At 33.6% G+C, this 25,270-nt stretch overlaps 1 protein-coding gene across 1 annotated transcript in view; it reads right to left on the reverse strand.

Annotated features, from left to right (window-relative positions):
- The window catches only part of LOC145295906 (serine/threonine-protein kinase PLK1-like), a 156,296-nt gene that overhangs the window by 32,269 nt on the left and 98,757 nt on the right, over positions 1–25,270 (reverse strand). The window contains exons 2-4 of the mRNA XM_080141674.1: positions 21,058–21,165; positions 13,108–13,224; positions 4,956–5,173 (exon numbers count right to left, since the gene is read on the reverse strand). Coding sequence (XP_079997800.1) covers positions 4,956–5,173; positions 13,108–13,224; positions 21,058–21,165 — 443 coding nt within the window. The remainder of the gene's footprint in view (positions 1–4,955; positions 5,174–13,107; positions 13,225–21,057; positions 21,166–25,270) is intronic.

The raw sequence follows: 25,270 nt of genomic DNA on the forward strand, positions 1-25,270 counted from the left end.
AAACAGTTGGGAATGAACCGACAGTAGTAGTTCACAAGTCCCAAGTTAACGCAAGGAACTCGGTACAGGAAAATCTTGGACTGCTTGCACTTTTGAAGGAAAGGGTGCAAGTTCAGACTTGTTGATCCGGTGTCCAAGGAAATCAAAGGAACTGACACTGAATTTGTACTTCACAACATTTTTAATCCATAGAATTGTAAATCTTGGAAGACTTTAATGATGTGGGCCAAATGTTCTTTCCGTGAAGAACTTGCGATGATGATGTCGTCGATACATGTGAACACGAAGGATAGTCCACAATGGACTTCAATAAATCTTTGGAATGCCTGAGCAGCATTACGCAGTCCAAAAGGTAGGCAGGTGAATTCAAATAGTCTGAAAGGAGTGTATATCACGGTCTTATGAATGTCTTCCTCGGTGACGGGAATTTGGTTATATACATGGACATTGCTGCATGGAGAGTCTCCCTCTGATTTCTTGGATACCATGTGAAGTGGGGATAACTATGGGTTTCTTGAGGGCCGTATAATGCCGAGATTAATCATGTGTTAAAATTTCGAGCGGACCAGGGCTAACTTTTCTGGGGAAAGCCGTCAAAGGCTTTGCATGCACATGAGCATCACAAGTTGTAATATGATGATGCATGTGATTTCTTCCATGTGGGAAATTTGTTGGGTGAGCTTTCATTTGATGGACTTGCCATTCAGACGCTTGGTGTCTTGCGTTTGACGGACTTGCCATTCAGAGGCTCGGTGTCTTGCGTTTGACGGATTTGCCATTCAGACGCTCGGTGTCTTGCGTTTGACGGACTTGCCATTCAGACGCTCGGTGTCTTGCGTTTGACGGACTTGCAATTCAGACGCTCGGTGTCTTGCGTTTGATGGACTTGCCATTCAGATGCTTGAAGTTTTGCAGGAAAGCATACGCAGTGAACAGAAACAGAACTCACACGTACACATGCACACACGATGAACATTTCAGGATTATGTCTATTTAACGTGTACACACACACACACATGCTCTACGTTATCTTCCATTGTTCGTAAATAAATGTATTGTTGTATATAATGTAACTCGATACTTTGTCTTATTTTGATGTTGGAGTCGAAGAACATGTAAATATCCGCTACAAGATTATCACGTCGGGGGTCACCAATCTTGCGAAATAGCTCCTGCCATAGTAACTTGGACAAAGTGTGAGGAAAACAAAAAAGTTACCTACGTTCAATGCTGGTAAACATAAACCAACAGTCAATACATGTGTTTTCTCGTTTGTTTAAGAGAAAAATATTATTGTACATTTCTTTCATTGTTCTCTTGATATATAAATCTAGGAAGAACTAACACATGAATCAGCTGTGTCATTATTTAATTCTAGCAATACACATCGGAATAATGGTGGAAATTTCAATTAATCATCACGTTTAAGTAATTACATCAGAAATTTATATTCTTCTATTAGAAGGTGAACCTAAAATTTAATTGAAATTGAACACATTCTAATGTAAACCAGAGAGTAAAAACGATTTAAATTAATTAAGTTGAATTAATTAAGTTAAGAGAGTCGTTTAGATGAAGTATATAAGAGTTAAATAAATATGTTGCCAACTGAAATGATCAAGTTCATATCTCTACTTATATATAAAAGGCACTTTGTGAGTCCCTGTGCTCGTTCCCAATAGACTAAAAAACGGCTAGGCTGACTTTTTTGTAATTTCACACATATATACTTCATGTGTCTGGGAGTGTTCTTAGATAGGCTTTGTATCGGAATGCTGCAGATAAATATTAATAATAAAAAAAAAATACATTAAAGAAGGAACAGTCGGATTTTGAACAAAATTGTCACTTTTATACAACTGAACATCACAAGTATATTTGAGAAATGTTATCACAGCACAAGAAGGGTCCTGCATAAAAAAATCAATAGTAGGTTCTTTAGTAAGACAAGGGCAGATTTGAAATTAATGTTTCAGTTTAGAGCACAACTGCATGATAATACTTGGCTTTTGCATTTTAAACTTTAATTTAAGCCATTAAATAAAAATAATTTTATAAAACCAACTGTAGGTTTTCTACAGTGCAACATTGACTACAATGTATTGTGGACTAAATTACTGCATGGAGGTATGTGTATCAGGAGAGTTCCCCGACTAGTGGTGTGTCCCTGACTAGAGCAGGCAATCAATCGATGATTGACAAAGAGGCGATCTCACTGATTTTGATTACAATGAATATCTAGAAAGTGTGGAACATTCATTGATCCTCATTCAATTCTGAGCAACGTTGGGTTTTCCTGCTAGTTGAAATATAATTCTGTAACTCAAAGTATAATCATAGCCTTATTTGAACATGCCAAAGGAACAAAAATGCCATATGATATTATGAAGAGTACAAGGTACCCTTCCCCGCAAAAAAAAAAAAAAAAAATGCTACCCAAATAATAAAATCGGAAAACTTTTCTGCAAGCCAATCATATTTGATACAAATAAACTTCATTCGATACCTGACTTGTCCACCAAGTTCCAGTTATAAATGTCCAACAATTTTTGCTTCATCACTGTTTAATGATATGTTCCAAATATGCCTCTGTGTTGCATGAACAACTGGTTATTAGAGGATTTGGGGCAATTAATCGGAATCAGGAATCGAAAAAAATTTGAACTTTTAGGGTATCAGAATCGAAAAACTTTGTGCTTCAAAAAGTGATTCTTGTTTTTGTTTAAAAACAACATTGTCTTTGCTGGTACTACTAATAAAAAACGTTAAATATTTCTTGATTTTAAACTACCACTAAATCTAAAATTTATAGATCACATGGCTCTCCAAATTAGTGAGTCATGGTAATTTCGGGAAGACAAGTAAAGACGGTAGTTTCCTGTTGCTTTCCATCATGATTCAAGGAAGTATATCCCCCCCCCCCCTGCCGGCCCGCCGTGAGTTAAACACACCCACATATACCAACATGGAAATTTCTATGACTCGGCACAGTACATACAGCACCTAACCTTTTCAAATGATCACTCATCTGGAACAGGCCTGAACCAGTGTGTCAACGTGATTGTATCATAATCATATGCACATACAAAAACAAAAAATTCATAATTTTATATATATATATATATATATATAATAAAAAGGAACAAACCGTATTATGTGTTCATCAACGTTTGGTCTTTATTTTGAGACTTCCTAATAAAGACGAAACGTTGATGAACACATGATATGGTTTGTTCCTTTTTATTTTCTCTATTTTGTCGGAATACTATTTCCATTATTTTCATCATATATATATATATATATATATATATATATATATAAACTTAAAAAGAATGTACACCTTCATATGAGATATGCTTCTCTTATGATGTTTCTTCATTTTTGAGATGAGGATTGGTTATTTGTATTATTTGGATCATCTAAAACAACGTTTTAGTCGATGTAACCTCCGAGCTTCAGGTGTATCTTGTCAAATTCGGGAATGTTTCTGCCAAAGGACCCATGGCACCGTGGTTAGAGTATTTGAAAAAATCAATTGTAAAAGTGATATTCTCCTGAAGGTTGAAGGTACAATTTTCAGTGTGGGTGACTGAAAAATACAATTGCGAGTTTGACAGAAACATTCTAGAGTTCAACAAAATACACCTGAAGAAGGTTGGAGGTTACATTGGTCGAAATATTGTGAAAATCACACTCAGGATGAGAACAGTAGTCCGATGAATACAAATAATATGAACGCCTCTCTTAATACTGAATAAATGCTTGTGTTGCTATTAGCATTCAAATTAAAGGTTGTTCCATTGGCCTGCACTTGACGTTTTTCCTGTATATTGACAGCAATGAAATTTATTCAGTTAAACGATTTTTGTTTTATCGTTATCTAATGATAAACACAGCTGAATGCGATGTGCAAAAATGTCAATGACTCATACTCCTCTCTTGTCACAGTCCTCATTTTGGCTGTGATAATCCCTTTAGTTCAGAAATAATCCGGGGGAATGTTTTGATAAGCATTATCTTTTAGGTATAATCTTCTACAAATAATAATATTGAGCAGATCAAGGTCCGGTGAATGTGATGCCCATGAAGGATCACATCCCTACTGATGAGACAATCACAAAGTGTCCCCACCTTATCATCGAACAGTGATAAAACAAATGCTGTTGAGTATTTGTGACTAAAACAGCTTCTTTCTTAGAACTGCACGCCTGTGGAACTCTGTTCCGTCTGCCTACTTCCACCGGGCTACAACTTGGATGTCTTCAAGTCCAACGTTAACAAATTCCTAATGAACCGCCCCCTTAAGTAAACACTTCATCAAATCTCCACACTAATGTAATGTACTTGCAATAACCCTTATCCCTGAGTGGCTTCCGGGCCTTGATAAGTGGTGATCACTGTGTAAAAAAAAAAAGAAAAAAAGACAAATCACGCCCAGATCGATTTTTTCCGTAAATCGCGTTTGATATCTAATTTTTTTTCATACAGTTTATATATATATATATATATATATATATATATATATATATATATAAAATTATTTTAAGCATCTACATAACATTTTATGTATCTATTTTCAATATTTACTTCGACAGTGCTCAATGTGTGTAAGTAGAGCTAGGTAGTAAGTTTTGAAAATATATGGCAATTAAAATTCTGTGCAGCTTAATTACAGTATATATTTTGAAAACTTACTATATATATATATATATATATATATATATATATATATATATATATATAGCGAGAGAGAGAGAGAGAAAGAGAGGAGCAATAGACTGCTAATGAATACATAAAATTTGATAGCTTAAATATAAATGAAGTTTTAAAATGATAATCTCTCAAATTTAAAATCTTTGGTCAACAAAATTTGGTCAGATAACTCTTGCACAAGAAATTAATATTTCGCAGCAAAAATTTGTTCATGAGAGAATGTTATTAAAAAGCAAATTTACATTTTCTTTTCTCCTTCGTGATGCACTCGTGTTGCGAGGCCAAAATCACCAATCTTGACGTCCATGTTTTCATTAAGGAGCATGTTACCCAATTTCAGGTCTCGATGGATAATGTTCTTTTTATTGATGTATTTGATGCCTTCAATCAGTTGCTTGACATAATAACGAACCTCTTCCTCCGTGATGTACTTCCGGTTCTTTAAGACATGGACCAAACTCTAATAAAAGAAAAAGAATCATTATTTTAGTTTAAAAAAATCCAATATAAATTAAGAAATTTGTTTTCTATTCTTGTAAATTTGTAGCTATGTAGATCAAAGGTTTAAATAGCACTTCACCGAAGATTGAAAAAGAAAGAATTAATTCCATTTAGGATTCTCAATTTGGAGCATTTATTTATTTATTTATAATTATTATTTTTTTTTTTTGTGTGTGAGTTGTTTCATTTTACAGCATATCAACCATTTTCAGATTATTTAATACTGAATTGCGTAAATGTAGAAAAAGTATTTTATCTTCAATTATTTATCGATGATGTTATGTTTGACCGTTTCACTTTCCGGCATATCAACTCTTTTTGGGTTCAGTCATTTTGGTAAAAGTTTTTATGCTTAAGGTTTTTTATATTTTTAAATATTTACTCATGATGTTTGGTTTAATTTTGTAGAGAAAAATAGTGTTTATTTTTTGGCTTTGCAGAACATGTTTGAGTTTTGCAGATAGAAAGGGAAAGAAAAACAAGGTTTTGTGTATTTTAGGTCTTGAAGCCAGTATCTTCAGATCGTCTGATCTGGTAGCAGCATTCTTTTGGCGCCGTAGATTGACGATTCAAAGACTTTAGTGGGTATTGTCAAAATGAAAAGATAAGAACAACTACTTCAGCTGTTGTTTTAAGCGAGTGATATTCAAAGACTTTCAACCGTCTCATATTTGTCATCATTCAACTGTCAATATATCTCACTCCTACTTAGTAAAGTGGTTTTTAGTCTTGATAAGTAGCAATTGATCAGTATTAAAAAAAAACTAACTTTTTATCATGTTATGTTTTACCTCTTCCTCCAAATAAATAATTAAATTCTTAATCTTCTGAACTTCTCATTCTTTCCCCTGTCTCAGTTGCTTTGTATTATCCTACTGTGCCGTAACAATATATATATTTTAAGAGGTATATTTGGTAAAAAAAAAACAAGGATAAAGAGTACTCAATACGTTAGTAGAGCCAAATATGTTTTTTATTATTCCAACCTCGGGTGTATAAACTTAATTCCTTACAAGTTGTTTCAATAGACAGGATAAAAATCATCCGTCCATATCATCAGATGATTCAACTTAAAATAAAAAGGAAAGATGTTTTACATATGGGTATTAAAAGCTAGGAGAGTGGGCGTAAACGATAGAGAGGGGAAGAGATAAAAAGGGGAAAGGAAAGAGGGGGAGAAGCCACCAGAAAAAATAAAAAAATACATATATAAATTAAGTTAAAATTTTGTAAAGTTATAGATATAAGACAGAGCAAGAGACGGGGAGGGGGGAAAAAGAAGAAAAGAAAAAAGGGAAACAGGGAATTAATAATTGAGCGTGTCAAATCTGTTTAATCATTTGAACTGGACGCATCTTGGCTCTTTCTCTGCCCACCCCACCAACGGTGTCGTTGCAACAAATTGCTGATTTCTTAACTCGGTTCTGGCCTTGAGATATATGCAAGTCACCATTCAATAAACAACACTTTTTTTGACACGCTCAATCATTAATTTATACATTATTTTTTCTTTTTATTATTATTTTTTTTCTTTAGTGTCTTCCTCCCTCTTTCCTTTTCCCCATCCCCCCTCTCTATCCGTTACTTCCAATGTCCTGGTCTTTTATACCCATATGTAAAACAATATCTTTCCTTTTTATTTAACTTGAATCATCTGACTATATGGACGGATAATCTTTTATCCCGTCTATTGAAACAACTTGTAATGAATTAAGTTAATACACTCGCGGTTGAAATATATATATATATATATATATGTCTTGGAAGTTTTTGACCTTTAAAACTATACAAAAAAAATTATTTTTATCATTCGTTAGAAAACCATCTAGTCAGTAAGTCATTCAATCACCTGCAACCACTGCATCAACTTGCTCTCTCGAATTCCCTATAGTACCAGTAATAATTTATTTTTAAGGGATCATCATATATATATATATATATATATATATATATATATATATATATATATATATATATATATATAGCTTATCTATCTTTATATGCTAACTATCATGTTACAGAATATATATTTTTTAATTAAATATTAGTGAAACACTAACTTAATTGTGTCTACATTTAGTTATTTGGCAAATGGTATTTTGATCAGTGCTACTGAAGAGCCATGAATTTAATAGCTGTTCTATCTTTATATGTTACAGTTACATGTTAAACAGCCGATGATACCATATTCTATTTCAGAATTTATGTTAAGGTGACTTGTTTATATTCCACTATCATATAGTTGAATGCCATTTTGTATTTTTCAATTTTCCAGCTGAAAGTTGGCTTAGGCAAGTACAAAGTCGGCAAAATATTAAAATATTAAACTTAGTATCTCTATGAATTTAAACTGCTTTTTTTCTTCGTTTATAAATTATTCAAAGCTTGTTATATATATATATATATATATATATATATATATATATATATATATATATATATATATATATATATATACTAGCATGGGTGTCCGGCGTTGCCCGGGTGTTTGAAGATGTGTGTTGAGCAACAAAAATAAAAAAAAGTGGTAGTAGGAAGGCAGGCTTGAACCCGTAATGCCAAGGAGAAAAAGAATGGAGGAAAAAATGTGACGTCTTTGCTGTTAGGACCACCGCCAAACCGGAAGTGACGTAGGTTTAAATTAAGGCAAGACAATCGAAAAGAAGGGATGACTTTTGAAAATATCGGCGAAAAAAAGCGACTCCTCCCTGTAGAAAAGTGTCCAGTTAAGGGCAAAGAAATGTTTTTAGCCAATTTTTCGGTATTTGTCATCTGAAGGGTCGAGTTTCAAAACGATACTGATCTTGTGAAAATCCGTCGCCTTTGTCAAAAGTTTTAAGCAGACATGCAAGCATACATGCATTTATATATATGGTAGCTCAAATTTTCGACCCAAACTGATTAAAAAGCTTGCTCTATCTCTCAATACCCTTTATGTAAAATTTCAAATGTTTAGACCAGAAATTGTCTGAGTAATTTGGTAGAGACAGCAGAGGTCAATTTTTTTAAAACTTTGACAACTATTATGACCCCTTAACATTTATTGTTTTGGGCTTAAATCAAGTTATTGAGTTAGATCCATGTCCAAGGAACCTATATCTAAAATTTCAATTGTTTATACCCAAAAAATGTCGGAGGAGTTTGGTAGAGTTTTCAAAGGTCAAATCGTTGAACTTTGATCCCTTAAGAGCCAAATTTCCGTCCGAAAACGGATTACAAAGATTTTCCCAAATCTCCATACCCTGTATATGAAATTTCGAGTCTGTAGATTGAAAATTGACAGAGTTATTGTGTAGGGAAATGTACACAGACAGACACTTTCACACACACACACACACACACACAGGCAAAGAGACTCAACATTTCCCAAGATTGAATGATGATCAACAAGGTTTCAAACTTCCAATATTTTTATTGTCATCAAAATCAGTGAAATCGCCCGTTTTTACATCAAATCGATTGATTGTCTACTCTAGTTGGGGATCCACCGTGGTGCACTGGGAGGAAGCTTTACATGCATCCCTGCAGTGGATTAGTCCACACACTACATTGTAGTTTACGTTGCATTATTGAGAACCTATTGTTGATTTTATAAAATTATTTTGGTCAATGTACTCTGGTTGTCCAACCTGCAAAGGGTGTTTATTCCGAAAGCCGTTCTTAACATGAGGAGGTTGAAAATACGAAAACGTCTTCGGAATAAACACCTTTTGCAGGTTGGACAACCAGCGCACATTAACCTTATTTTTTTATATAATGTCATCTTGAATTAAAGTTTAAAATGCAAAAGTCAAGTATCATGGTTCACTTGTGCTTAAAACATTCATTCAGAAGCACATTTTATTTTCTCAGAGAAACAAAGACTCGCAAATTCCCTAAAACCAACATTTTTCACAAAATATCAGAAGAAAAAAAAACATGCTCGGAATGCATTATAGACATCTAAACATCTATAAACCAAACTTATAATTTATAAAATGAGATAATAAAATAATTTATAAAAATGAAAATATTAAATAATAAACAAAGTACAATTAAAAAATAAAATGTTGGCATTTCTACTCTCTCTCTCTCTCTATATATATATATATATATGTGTGTGTGTGTGTGTGTGTTTCGTTGAACAGCAGGAATAATTCTTGTTGGATTTTCTTGCAATCCGTTTTTTCCATTTGGTGGGCCAATGTTCAAAAGTTTTGTTCCAGTGTAAAAACAAATTTGCCATAATCGCAAACGTTTTCGACTTCCACACGTCGTCTTCAGGCGAATGATCAATAAAAATTGCGTTTGGTGAATTTATTGGAATTATTCCTGCTGTTCAATGAAACACGCATAAGAGAAAAAAATGCTGCCCAAATATATATTGTAAGGAAAAGTAATTTAAATAATACCAGTCTAAACTTTAGCACTTAATTTTTTGAAAACTTTAAGAAAAAGGAACTCTTAGCCAAGTCAAATTATTTCACATAAATTATATATATATATATATATATATATATATATATATATATATATACACACTCCTATAAATTTGTTTTTGTTTGCGCATTGCTATTCATATTAAAAACATTTTTTCTATTTATTTAAAAAGAAAATATAACTTTGTTATATATGGGTCGTGGAATTGCATTCATCTGCAAAAGATCTAGCTAATTTTCATATTCTTTGAAACATTCATCTTAATTCCCTATTAGTTTTTTCGGTTTTCTTATGGGACGATCATCTTTAGTTAACTATTACGTGCAGATATTCTACGTGATTTATACTTGCATAATATTTGCGTAAAAAGGTTATAGTAAACACAAACCTCTTTCTATATATGTATGCACATATGTACTTATTTAAAAAAATCTGCCTACAAAACTTCTGTCATCTATCTAACTTAATATACAGGGTATTTAAACCCATCTGAAACTTTATATTTGGGTTTTAAGCCGGGGAAAATCGGTGCAAAAATATGAAAAAAAAAAAAAAATAGTGATTTTCCAGGTGAAGGTCGAACGACAGCATTATGAATATGCATGCATAACTGTTGTGTCGTAACACAATAGTAAAAGAAGAAAATCAAGTCGAGGTTGGTAACAAACGAAGTGTATTAACATCACAAGTACAAGGTAGGAATACGGGTATAACTGACTAGCGCTAAGCTAGGCAGTGGAGTACTGTCGCTCTTTCTCACCGAGGTTGACATTACTGGCACTATATATATATATATATATATATATAGTGAGAACCGGTGTAATTTCCCTTATGCATAGAAAGGCCGGTATAACACCTCCCTTTGAAAATATCCCATCTGGGGATTAATAACGTTTCTGTTTTGGGTTCATCCTAATCAACTTAGTTGATTTCCGTTTTCTTTTTGACCTCTTATTCTTAGGAGCTGTCTCTGGTATGGCCACCTGAAAAGTATTAAACACTGTGTCCATGATGTCCTCCTCGGGTGATCTGGTCACCTTACTGTTCGAGTATATTTTCCGCATTTGATTAGTGTGACGTTTGTGCACGAAATCTGGTTCTTTAATCATATAGACTATGTTGCCTATTTGTTTTTCAACAATGCCAGACTCCCAGAAAGTCCTATAATTTTTGTGAATCTTGTAGAAGACTCATTCACCAACTTTATACCATTTTTATATTATCGATTTTTTGAGGTTTGGCCTATTCTGGTTTGGTAACAACTTGTTGAAAATCGATCTAACCTTGCGTCTGAACATGACCTCAGCAGGTGTTTTCGACATTTCGATGTTTGCATTCGACATGACCCTGTCAAACCTGTTGGATTGACTTCTCTGTCTGTGATCCACTAGCTTTTTTCAGAGCTCTCTTGAATGTATCAATGAACCTCTCCGCTGGCTCGTTACTTCTCGGGTGGTATGGTTATATGCTCGGTTAGATGGTCCTCACAAAAATGTTTAAATTCAGTAAACGTGAATTGCGTTCCATTGTCTGTGACAATGCAGTCTACTACCCCAAACTTAGTGAATATTTCATACAGGAAGTTAATAGTGGCCCCGGATGTGGGGTTCTTAATAATAATGGTTTTAGTACTTCCGGACACTTAGATAGGCTGTCTACAACAATGAGATAATAGAACCCCTCTAGCTGTCCCGAAAAGTCTAAGTGAATTCTCGACCAGGGTCGGTCCGGTTTTGCCCACAATCCAATGATTTCAATTTACGAAACACAATTCACACTTGAAATAAAAAATCAGTTTTCCCAATATTATTTCGCGAGCAAAAAGTCCATCCAAACTGTTATGTCAATTCTTTTGTTTGAAGCATAAAAGTTAAGAAAAGAGTACTTTTGGAGATTTAATTTGTTGTACGCGATATTTCTTGTAAGAAATAAAATTCGTCGAAATAACATTTGTCAAAAAAAAAAAAAAAAAAAAATTTTTTTTACTTGAATGTGGTTTTACGTAGCAAACAATAAAATCCTTCGCTTTTTAGCGAGTCTGCTTTTTTGTATGGGAAAATCATTTATTTTATTTTTAACCTCTGTATTTTGCACAATATGACTTGATTATTTAAGAGGTCTTTTATAAGCACTAATGCTTACGAATATATATTCTTTCTTTCACCGTCCATTTCTCCTTCTCTTGTCAAATTTGATGGTCGTTTTACAAATAGTCAACGTGTTTGTTCCGATATCAGAAATAACGACTCGAATTTGTGGTAGTTAATCTGAACAAGTCATTTGAAAAAAAAAAAAAAGACTCTTACCGTGAAAAACTGATTTCTTGTGCAAAAAAAAAAAAAGAAAAAAAAGTGAACCTGTTCTTTTTCTTTCGAAACACTCGTGCCATATTATTCGCTGTAAGTTTTTGACAGCAAGTCTTTATTTTTTAACATCGTCACATTACTATTGTAGTAATTAATTTGCTGTTAATCCTTACGCATCCAAATATCTGTTTGAAATGACGAAGGTGTTTTGCTGTAAAAATCTCGCGAACCTTGCATTTCAATCACTTTTGGCGATTGTTTGCAGTGATATCATTTCAATTCCGTCGTCGCCAATCTGGTGTGTCGTAACACGATAGTAAAAGAAGAAAATCAAGTCGAGGTTCGTTTAACAAACGAAGTGTATTAACATCACAGGTAGAAGGTAGGAATCCGGGTATAACTGACTAGTGCTCAGCTAGGCAGTGGAGTACTGTCGCTCCTTCTCACAGGTGTAGACATTACTGGCCCTATATATATATATATATATATATATATATATATATATATATATATATCGTGAGAATCGGTATAATTTCCCTTATGTATACAAAGGCCGGTATAAACAGTAACGTAATAGCTATTGGTTCATGTTTTAATCTGTGCTGCAAACATGTCTTCATAGCTCAGGCATTAACGTCAAAGGAAAAAGTAAATCGTAAACTAAACGTTTTGGTTTCGATTCTCGGTGGTGGCATAGGAGTCATTTTTATTTATTTAAGAAAATACAACTTTGTTATATGGGTCGTGGAATTGCATTCACCTGCAAAAGATCTAGCTAGTTTTGTCTTTTTGTGTCGATTTTATATATATATATATATATATATATATAGACTTTAAATGAAATACGTAATACAAGTGCAAAAGAGAACTTTTAATTTTAACCAATAGAAAACGTCCTTTTAATTACTCATAAAAATTAACATATGCGAAAAATTGTTCTCTATTATAAATATTTATTTATATTTTATAATTTTATTTTACTTTGCAAATTATATTGAAGGAATATATTTATTTTTACACACACAGACACGGAGCAATCATAATTAGAATACAAATCGGAATAAAAAGTCAATGCCTGAGAGAGAGAGAGAGAGAGAGGGAGAGAGAGAGAGAGAGCGCAAATGTAAAAACTGGTTTTTATTATTCGTTCATTTTGAGTCGTACTTACCTTTCGTGGACAATTTTCCAGAATGATGTAAACATTGTCGTTATCTTCAAAGTAACTATGGAATCCCACCACATGTCTGTGTTTCAGATCTCTGTGCAATTCAACTTCACGTAAAATCTACAAAAAAAAAAAAAAAAAAAAAGAAATAAAGAAAAAATTTAAGTAAGTAATTACAGATTGAAAAGTAAATTGTTTCAAGAATCAAATACACAAACAAAACGCATTCTTATATAAAAAATAGACCTAAAAATTGTATCTGCTTTCTTTAACTACATCTATAGAAAAGTGACTTTATCTGCCTATCCGTTTGTGAAAATTCATAACAAAAACGACTTTTGCTTTCTATAACTTGATTCTGTCTGTCAATGAGCTTGTAAAATTCTTTGTTTTAATGTGAAATATGAACCTAACTCATGTTCAATCTCCTTTTGGAATGTTAACCTAAGGTCATCTAAATGGTTTTGTGATCCTCGAAATAAGTGATAATCCGAGGGAGTTAGGTTTGGAGAATATGTAGGATGGGACAAAGTGATGCGTGAGAACGAGTCATTATCATGAATGCAGATGACTTTTTTTCTGTTGACTAAAGAAGATCGTTTTCAGGTCAACAGGGATGAGAATATTGCAGTAAAATATGAATGAGGCTTTAATAATCTGACAGAAAAATTTGTAAATCAAGTTATCGAAATTAAAAGTTGTTACAGTTATTTAAACCTGTCACTATGATTATGATGATGTGTTTAAAAAAAATCAAGAATAAATTAAGAATCAAATAAATTACAATGGTTCAAAAGTTTCCTTTTACAACCGTGCAAGAACTTCTGCATCAACCTGGTACATCTAACATATAAAGAATGCCAGAATGTGAATCAAGCGATAAACCGATGTTGTTGATGTTGACGACGACCAATAGCATTTAAGCTGACAAATCTTACTTTGTTTCTTTTAATCATCATTTTTGTCCCGCATTACTGACAATATAGTAACGTACTTAACTACACCTTAATTACTAAGTCTGGCTCAGATGACTGATAAAATAAATTTAAAAAAAAAAAGGTTTTAAATTATCACTTATAAAAAAAAAAAATCAGTAAAGGAGAATAAATCATTTTCAATTGAATAATATAATAGAAGTTGTCTACTTCAAGCTTAAAAATGTGTAGACAAATAAAAACTAAAATGACTTCCGGTCAACGCCAGGCAGGTACAGGTGGTACATATAATTTATTTAAAGACCATGTTACATATTTCAGAGACGTACCATGTTTTGACGGAGATGAATTGATCTTTCACCATTCGTTTTCATTTCGTATGTCGCTGATTATTTTAATGTAATTTTACAGCGTTTTAAACGGTTAAAAATCGATTCCTTCTGCATATTACCACAAAAAGTAAGAATTTCCCATTTACTGAGATTTATGCACCCAATATCTGTATTGAGCGAAGGATTTCATTTAGCAGTTCGGATTGTTCATAACTTTTTAATCATCAAGTAAAACTGTTAAGAGACTAAAACACATTCCAGATTATATAGATTATGGGTTTACTTCAAGGGATGATCTTAAGGTCCGTAAAAATCAATATCATAAAATTACGTTTCTGAATTTTTGAGATGAGGATTGGTTATAAGGATCCGTGGCGCAGTGGTTAGAGTACTGGGAAAAATCAATTGTAAAAGTGATATTCTCCTGAAGGTTGAAGTTCAATCCTCAGTGTGGGCGACCGAAATATACATTTGTGAATTACTTAGGACCTCTATCCAGTCATGGCTGATGGAACAAGAGCACGCTACCCTCGTGAAGTAAATAAAGGGTTCTGCTCGAAATTCCGTCCAAATTCCCGAGTTTGACAAGATACACCTGGAGAAGGTCGGAGGTTATATTGAGCGAAACGTTGTGAAAATCACACTCAAGATGAGAACAGTAGTCCAATGAATAATAATACAAATATCATAAAAGCTTGGACAACCTAAGATCACGACATGGACTCTTCTAAGTAAGAACTGCTTGACATAACAGAGAACTTGCACCAAGCTAAAGCCATGACTAGCAGGCCAAGTCGATAATACATCAAGGATATTCTTAATCCTGAATTTATTGACAAGATCATGCATATCAATAAACCTGCAAAATAGTTATTAGAACTTCTCAAATAGATTTTGAGGAAGGTCCGTGACGAATGAAGTTTTACTCGACAATTCACAGAGAGAATTTTCAAAACGGTTAATATGATGGTATTTATTTTCTTCCCACTGCAGAAATATATGGCATAAGGCTAGAAAGGTAAGAAATAGGAAAAAGACATAAGAAATGGGTTACACTCTGGTCTTGCAAAAATTGTCTGAACATCTATTTTGATATTCTCATATAGAAGCACTTCAAGAAATTGGCAATAGATCAACCCCTCTTAAAACGCTTGGGGAAGTACATCTCTAACGACTGGACAGGATCGCATATCTAGGGTCAGCTGATGGTATAGTGACTCATCTTCCATTGGATTGAATGTTGAGGGTTTATGTCAATGACTGGTATGGAACTGTTGAATTTTTTGATAGATGACAAGTATGGTTGTTTTGTTTTTGTCAACGTTCCGGTTAATGTTTGTGATTTTCGAAGTTAGATAACATAGAATGGCCAACCTTTCCTCGTGACCTGTTTTTTGCCTTGTCTTACATTTTGTGATTTCTCACTATTAAATAATGAAAGTTTTGATCATTATGCTAACCGTTTCACTCATCGTCTTTTGAATAGAATCACTGCCCGTTTCACTTAGTGTGATTTCAGATAATGCTTTCAGACTTTTTATACGCGTCTCAAACAACTCAGCTATTACATAAATAAAACTGTCATTAGATAACTATTTCAATAATTTAGCATACTTTCATTAAATGCAATACGTTTGCTAACAATCGACTTTAATGATGATTGCTTTTAAGATTCTGTGGGTTTTTTTTATGGAAATCGTTCCAGACAGAGCATGAAGCCATTTCAAGAAAGAAGCTAAAAAAGAAAAAAATACTACTTCAAGGTTAAAAACAAGCCAACGATAAGTGTTAATAGATTCCGACCTAGAAAACAGCAGTTTTTCTCCTTTGTCAGAAACAAATCCAAGAAAATGAGAAATACTTTTCCAGAAGCCAGTTCGAACGCCTGGCAGTAAATATTTTCTCCTGACCAAAAACTAAACGAAACTTTCATGTGTATAGTTTCTTTCTTGGAACATTCTGCTTGTGGAACAAGTTACCATGAGCCTACTTCCTAGCGGACTACAGCATGGTTGTCTTCAAGTCTAACATAAACGAACACTTGTTGAGCTGTTCTCTTGCATAATCAAATTGCCCTTAAGTAATGTTCTACCCATTCCATTCATTCTTTCTGGTCCTCGTATACGTAATCATCATCCAACTAAACTAAGAAACTCCTTAACCCTTACCTTTGGGTGGGTCTGGGCCTTGAAAAGTGGTGATATATATATATACACACACACGATATTTTCATGAAATTGAAATTTTCTTTCAATACTTTTCCTTTTATATTCCTTAAGTTATATTTTTTAACCTATATATCTATAAAAGTGAGAATGTGTGTGTGTGTGTGTGTGTGTGTGTGTGTGTGTGTGTGTCTGTGCGGACACTTCTCAACCTATATACTCAAAGAATTTTTGATAGGCAGACTTAAAATTTGGTATATAGGATATTCAGACGTGGAAGACTTTTCAATTGGTTTTCAGCTGGAAAAACAGGCTGTTAAGGGATCAAAATTGAAAACTTGGTAGGTAGGTGGGGGTCGTCGGATTTTTACCTGTTTGCTGTTTCACGAATGCGCCTGCATGAATTATTCGCATAACAGATTCATTATGTTAAAAAGAAGTAGGTTTGAAAACACTTTGTAAAAGGTCGTGTCAAGCCGGCCTAATGGTTATCGTACTTGACTCACTGGTTTTAGTTTTTGGTTTTGATCTCAAGCCGAGTATTTTCTTTGTTTTTAAGTGAACTTTAGGAAAAACATAATACTTGCATGCGCATGTCTCAGTTTCTGTATGAGTTAAAATACAATATTTATGCATATTTTACGACCGGGCAATGCCGGGCGGCCTGCTATTAATCTGTTCTGCAATTTCTCACTTTCTATTTTGTTTTGGTACTTGAAATGTAACCCAAAAATTATTGCAATTCTGTATTTAAATAAAATTTGTACTTGCCTGATATAAGCTTAAGAAACATTTCTCCAAGTAGATTATATTTACCTCTCTTCAGCCTATAAGCTTCATTTGTTATATAATCTTTTAGTATCTTCACGTTAGTGTTGATCACATATTTAAGGTTTCTATTTGACTAGCATGGGTGCCCGGCGCTGCCCGGATGTTTGGAGGTGTGTGATGAGCAAAAATAAAGTTGTAGTAAGCAGGCATGCTCGAACCCTACCACCAAGGAAGAAAAGAATGTGAAAAAAAAAAAAGTGACGTCTTTGCCGTTGAGTCCATCGCCAAACCGGAAGTAGCGAAGGTTTAAATTAAGGCTAGTTAATCGAAGAGAGAGGATGACTTTCAAAAATATCGACGAAAAAAAGCGATTCCTCCTTGTAGAAAAAGAAATTGTAGAATTGAGGGTGAAGGAATTAATGATTTTAACCAATTTTTCGATATTTGTCGCCCGACGGGTCGAGCTTTAAAACAATACCGATCTCGTAAAAATAAACATACATTCATTTAAACAGACAGGTGAGATTTATAGTATAGATGTATAATCATGATGCTGATGATAAGACTTTATTCAAATTCAAAAAAAAATTGTATTGTCTCAGTAACGATCATACACTGGTTGTTGATGTTGAATTCTAGGAGCCTAAGTAAATGATTTTTCCATAAATTATTTTACACACACACACACACATATATATATATATATATATATATATATATTCTAGGTTAGAAATATCCAAAAGTAAACAAATAAAACCACTGAATTAACAAGGTTATTTTAGTGCTCAATGAAAAGAATAAGATATTATTTTATTCAATTTACGTAAACAAAATTACTATAAGTCGCTACAATAAATTTATTGTTTTAGTCTTAAAAGACATCGTCAGGCGACAATATACCTCAGTTCTTACTCGAGGGGAGTCATTTAAACTTAAAGGTTAAACGACTGGCCTTGAGTAAAAACAAATGTATATTGCCACCTGACGATGTCTTAAGATTGAAACAGTAGATTTATTGTAGTGACTGATGGTAATTTTGTTTACCTACATTGAATAAAATAATTATGCATATATAAATTTGTCAGGATAATGAAGTTAAGCTATATTGGATATGGAAATGGTTTGTTTCATCAGTAAAACACAGACGTGTTCAACTAAATAAAAACTGGTGAATTTTGTTATTCGGATGCCGGTTGTCGGCATAACAGCAATGCTATGTGAAGCAGCTGTTTGCGAAGTCGTGTTCGTGTTTTCAATGTCACAGTTGTGTTTGTTCGTTCGTTTCTTCCTTCTTCCCTTCAACACGAATTATTGATGTTTGATGTATTAATTCATCCACATTCTCTTAGATGTTATGCACAAGACTCAGGAAATTGTCTTGATATAGTGTTCATTTTTTTTAATGGAAATCGCTCCAGACAAGGCATAAAGCCACTTGATGTAATTAACTAAAAAATATTACTTCAAAGTTTAAAAATAGTGTTTGGTTTGGTTATTTTTGTTTTACGGTATATCAATCCTTTTCAGGTTATTTAATGCCGAATTCAGTTACTTTGAAGAAAATTTTTTTTAATATTTATATTTTTTCAAGTCGGTGTCTATTTAATCCATCGTTGGAACCCTAACAGGTACTACCACTCCGGGTCAAATTTGACCTGGGAGCAATGGCAATTAAAGGGTGGCTCCACACTTCCCAAAGCCCGCAAGCTGGAGCCTCACCATCGGATATAGTTTAAGGTCATATTCAGGACCGATAAGTGTTTGATACAGATTCCAATCCAGAAAACAATAATTCCCCCCTTTGTAATAAGTATCGAATGGAATGCGAGGACTAAAGGACAAAATAAGAAAAGCGAGAATTGGTGAAAATAAACTGAAAATTCATTTTCTACTCTCCTATTACAGTGTCGTTCTAGTGAGTTTTAGACCATTACTTACTGCTTGCTGTGCTACAGAAAAATAAAACAAACTTTTTAGCTTTGTGTTAAAGACACACAGCAACAGTAATCCCACAACACTAGTTTTTGCTGTTCTTATCTGTGTCAAGCTCATGGATACAAGAGCCGCCTTCAAAGTACTGGCTTTTCGATTTCTCAAGTAACAGGTTTGATTTTATCATTGAATAAGTCGGTGCTAAAGAATGATATCGTTAAGCTCATTTTACTCGTTTCTTTTAGAACAAAGTACTTGATACGTTAAAAAGAGGCCACTGTAAAACGACTGCTATTGTCAAAGACAATTGTAATTTGGAATGCGTAACCGGTCAGAAATAAAGACGAGGAATGAGTTAAGCAATTGAACAAGGATGCATGCAACAAAACGTTTTATTCAGTTTAAACATTTTGGAAATTTAATTCTGACTTTTGAAAATTTAACCCTGATTTTTGAAAATTTAACCCTGACTTTTGAAAATTTAACCCTGACTTTTGAAAATTTAACCCTAACTTTTGAAAATTTAACCCTGACTTTTGAAAATTTAACCCTGACTTTTGAAAATTTAATTCTGACTTTTGAAAATTTAATTCTGACTTATATGATGAAACTACAAAAACCTTTAAGTGAAAACGATTTATAAATGAAAGAAATAGAATAGTCTTTTTATATTAATGTCATAAGAATAATTGGTTTGATTGTTTTTACACCTAAACAAACGTAAACAAAAGAATAAATAAAAACCTTAATTATAAAAATATAACAGGATGTATTACTGAAATATGCAACACCTTTCAAAACTTTATTTTTTATTTTTATTTTTTATATGGAGGTCACCACTTATCAAGGCCCGGAAGCCACTCGGGGATAAGGTTATTGCATGTACAGTAGTAATCAATTGGATAGTATCGTAGTAATCATTAGCATTGGAGATTTGATAAAGTGTCTTAAGGGGGCGATTCATCAGGAATTTGTTTATGTTGGACTTGAAGACATCCAAGTTGTAGTCAGGTGGGAAACATGCAAACGGAAGAGAGTTCCACGGGCGTGCACTTCTAAGAAAGAAGCTTTGTTCATGGAGATATAAAGAAATAGACTTATTGAGAACTAGTCTGTTTGGGCAAGGAAACCAATCATTTGCCACAAAAACTGGCATGGACAAAATAGAAGCGGTGGACAATGATTTAGTTGTCTTGTTTTATGGCATATTAACCCTTTTTGGATTGTTTAATGTCGAATCTGGTCATTTTGGTAAAAAGACTTTAGGATTCAAGTTCTTTATATCTTTCAATATTTATTCATAGAGTTTGGTTTAGTTGATTTGTATGGGAAAATTGTTTTTGTTGAACATGAACAAAAAATAAATGTTTTCTTAAAAGACGTTGGCCGCTGCAATTTCATTGGTCTAGCGTTTCAGCATCTTCCAGAATTTTACATGAACTGTGTTGAAAATTCTGACAATAAGACGGTTCTTATTTTTCATGAAGTATCAACAATTTTAATATTGGTTTTTCACATATAATAATCGTTTCCTAAAGGTTCTAAGAAAAAGAGGAAAAAGAAAAAGGAAAAAAGAGGAGGCGGAAGGAAAAGAGGAGGAGGAGGAGGAAGGAAAAGAGGAGGAGGAGGAAGGAGAGGAGGAAGGAAAAGAGGAAGAGGAGGAAGAAGGAAAAGAGGAGGAGGACAAAAAAGAGGACGAAGAAAAAGAGGACAAAGAAAAAGAAAAAGAGGAAGAATAAAGAGGAAGAATAAAAAAGGAAGAATAAAAAGAGGAGCAAAAAAAAGGAGGAAGAAGAAAAAGAAAAGATGCAAATTTACCTTTTGTTTCTGATTTCCTTTTGATATTCGAGAATGAGGAATAATTTTTCCGGCGTAAACAATGTTGGTACTTAGGTCTATCATTTCGTAGCATTTTGCAAAACCACCCTAGAAATGAAAAGAAGAATAGAAATTAAAATCTTGAGAAAAAACAATCAGCACATTCATAAAACATTTGAAGATCAGATATGACTTTTCACGAAATTATTAAACTCAATTGTAAATTGTCCTTGACTACTTAAAGTACATTCATACAAACCATTACACTAGTTTAAATAATCGGCATTCAATGCGTGTGGTGATAACAGTGGTTGCGAAGAATGGTGACGGTGGCTAAGTGGTTAATGACACACACGGACTGAAAACCTAGATATTACCAAGTTCGAATCCAGTTCGTTCCACACACACACACACACACACACACACTCATTAAACTTACACCTGGTATCATGTCTAACATCCTATAGAGGAGGAAATTAAATAACTTGCATTCAATATGTAACACTGCTTCTGACAACTAAAACACATTCAGTATATTGATAGTTACAAATTGTGGAAAAAGTATTTTTTTTTATTCTAAATTAGAAAAATTGGCCAAATAAATAAATAAAAAAATATTTAAAAAATAAATAAAATGAAAGAAATTTGTCAATATCTAGCGCTTTCAACAAACCAATGGGAATCTCATTTCAAGACTTAGTGATTAAAAAGAATCTAATCTGGAAGAATATATTTTACACTTGCATATGTTATTTATAAGTGTTTATCATGTAACAGTGATGCGTAGTTCAGTTTGATGATGTTATTGGTTTGATTTTGGAGAAATTTATTTAGAAGTGTTAAACTATATAAATTGAATGAAATGTACGATTGGTCGTTTTGTTTTACGGCATATCGACCCTTTTCGGATTATTTTGGTAAAAGATTTTATGCTTTAAATTCTTTATATCTTTACAACCCCCCCCCAAAAAAAAAATATTCGACTAGCTACAACCACTATATATGATTTCCCCCACTATCTGTGCCTAAATGTAAACGCAGATTCCATGAACAAAGTTTCTTTCCCAGAATTGCCTGCCCGTGGAACACTGTTCTGTTGGCTTGCTTCCCGGTTGAATATAACATGGGAGCCTTCAATGTAAGCAAGTTCTTGTTGAGCCGTCCCCATAAATAATCAAAGTCTACCCAATTTACACCATTAACGATTACCATCATCGGCCCTTATCATTAAGGCCTGAAAGCCACTTGAGAAGCGGTGACTCTCAAGTAAAAAAAAATATTCACGGGTGTTTTACGGTATATCAACCATTTTTGATGTCAAATACAGTAATTTTGGAAGAAAAAAAAGATTTTATGCTGAAAGTTTTTTTATATCTTTAAATATTCGAAGGTGAAGGTCGAACGACAGCATTACAAATATGCATGCGTAATGTAATAGCTATTGGTTCATGTTTTAATTTTTAGCCTAGCAGCAATCGTGCCTTCATAGCTCAGGCATTAACGTCAAAGGAAAAAGTAAATCGTAAGCTAAACATTTTGGTTTCAATTCTCGGTGGTGGCGCACGAGTCTTTATTTTTATTTATTTTTTTTAATCATTACTATATATTGGGTCCAATATACTATATTAACAAATACGAAATCTGCATTAATCAAAATATCATATTTAAGCGTATTTTACGACTGGCCAATGTCGGGCGGCTTGCTAGTAAATATATAAAAGCGAAACAAAAATGAAAGTGAAATGACTCCTGGTTAACTCGGGTATGTAAACTAGTTTTTATCTGACGACAAAACAGAAACCGTACACTTCCCATAGGAAATTTGATGCGGATTTTATTCAGCTGAGGGAAGACATACAGGCTTAAATAAAAAAATAAATAAATAAATAATAAAATGTTACTTCGTTTACAGTATCAGTGAATATAGAAAGTAGTGTTATTTTTAAAACTCAAGAAACCATGCCCTACTTTTTATCTGTATAATTACAGTCAAGTAAGACCGTGGATAAATTAGTCTTTTCATATCTACAGGTTTAATAACCCGAAGTTGTAATAAAACCATTGAATTCAAATACTGTGATAGCGATGACGTGGGAAATAACGGAGATGTTCTATTTAAGGAAAGTATAAAATCTTTAATACGAAAGGTGTGACCATTTTCACACCTATCTTTTTCTATTCTCTGTATTAATAAAAATTGAGACAACTTCTTGTCTGCTTGTACGTGTGCATCTTTTTCGATTTTACTTGACTTGAAGGACCCTCCCGTCGATTCCAACGCATGAGCTTCCGCCACAATAACTAAGTTGCTCGGAAATCCACACAGATGATTTGTTTATAGTGGTGAAGGCTTTGTGTAGAACCATCCATACTTTTTGGTATTACTGCTAACCTTTATCGGTACAGACAACTGCCACAGTAAATAGTAAACTGCAGATTTTTACATCAGAGTCTCCTTCTCGTAGGTACATGTCTTAACAAAGACTGGGGGTGCATCTCTCCCAGTGAATTAATGCGCCCGCAGATACAAACCTGGAAATTTCAATGACTCGGCGTGGTACATACAGCGCCTAGACTTCCCAAATGGTCACCCATCTGGTACTGGCCAGGCTCAACGTTGCTTAACTTCGGTGATCTGGTGAGAACTGTTGTGTCAACGTGATTGTGCCGTACTTAACTTAGGGTTTTACTAATATACGACAACTGCTCCTACTGGTTCTCTATTCGTGATATATTTAGGCACGCCATTCGAGCAACCTGGGATTCTTATATCAAGAACAGAAAGCAACTGATTTTAATTTTGATGGACTGGCGTGCATTTTCTTTTTCGCTAAAAATCTTTGTACAAAAAAAAAAAAAAAAAAAAAAAAAAGCAATTTGCTTTCCAGATTGACGAGCTGAGATTGTGGCAGGGTTAAATAATTTGTTGATATATTTATTTTTCATTGTCATTTTTGGTAAACTAGTGCCATTTTATAGAGGAAAGAACATTTACTATTTTAAAAAGTAAACCTTTGTTTTCTTTTGACTTATAAAAAGAAAAATATCTTTGCCTATCTAACTCTTATTTTTTAATACCCTCCCTTCAAATGAAAAAAAAAAAACTTGTTTATTTTTAAAAAGATTTTTTAGCAAAAAAGAACCCCCCCCCCAAAAAAAAAAACAGAATCCATTTGTCGACCATTAATCTGCCATGCCTAAACACAAGAGTAGAGTATCAGCAGGAACAGTTGTCGTACATTTGTCATGCCTTAACTTGTATATAAATAATAAAACTGCGTGGCTTACGCATTATCTTTATTGTATTAATTGATTATTTATTGAAAAGAAAACGAGACGATAACAAGGTATAACGCATTAAAAAAATTAAAATAATTATGCGATTAAATCCATTCTAACGGATTTCGATTTGTTCGTAGGTCAACCATTTTAATCCTTTCTTACAGTTGAAGCAAAAAAAAATGAATAAATTACTTTGTGATTCTTCAAAGTTTGAAAGGGTAAAACGAGATTACCAGTGAGGTGAGGGTAGAGAAAGCAATGATATTATAATTATTAATACTAATAAACTAGTCCCCCCCCAAAAAAAAAAAACACTCAGACGCGTACAATGTGATGGCACCAGCCTCGGCTGATATCGCACAAAATAATCGTGAGATGTCAAAAAAATATGGAAAGATTGAGGAAGAGGAGCACTAACCAGACCTCTACTGGAAAGGTGTAAAGAATACGGACGCTGCGGGGAGGCTTATTGCAACCTAAACCTCAGTTGAAACCAATGATTTCTTGCTGGCATTGGCCAATGATAAACGACTGTTACGCTAACACAGAATAATTTGTAATGATTATTGAAAGAGGTGGATAATACTGGAAACCTGGGAAGCTTGGTGTCACTCGGACTCCAGGGAACACCATCGGTTACTGTCACAAACTGGGCAAAGAGACGAAACGATGAACCACGTAAGTGAATGCAGCAAACTAGCCCCCAAAAGAAAATAATAGGGACGATCAAGTGGGAAGGGCAGTACACTGGGAATTGTTAAGACTACACCCAAAGAAATGGCACAAGCACAAATCAGCAAGAAGACGGAAACGAGAAGGAAATACACGGAACTGGCTAGAGAGCTGAAAGGAAGATAAAGTCAAAATAACGCCAATAATAGAAGCGCTGTGAACAATTCCGGTAAACTTCAAAGAAAGAATGGAATCAGAG

The sequence above is a fragment of the Euprymna scolopes genome, chromosome 16, assembly GCF_053919585.1.
Source record: "Euprymna scolopes isolate OS-2025 chromosome 16, ASM5391958v1, whole genome shotgun sequence".
Classification (NCBI taxonomy): domain Eukaryota; kingdom Metazoa; phylum Mollusca; class Cephalopoda; order Sepiida; family Sepiolidae; genus Euprymna; species Euprymna scolopes.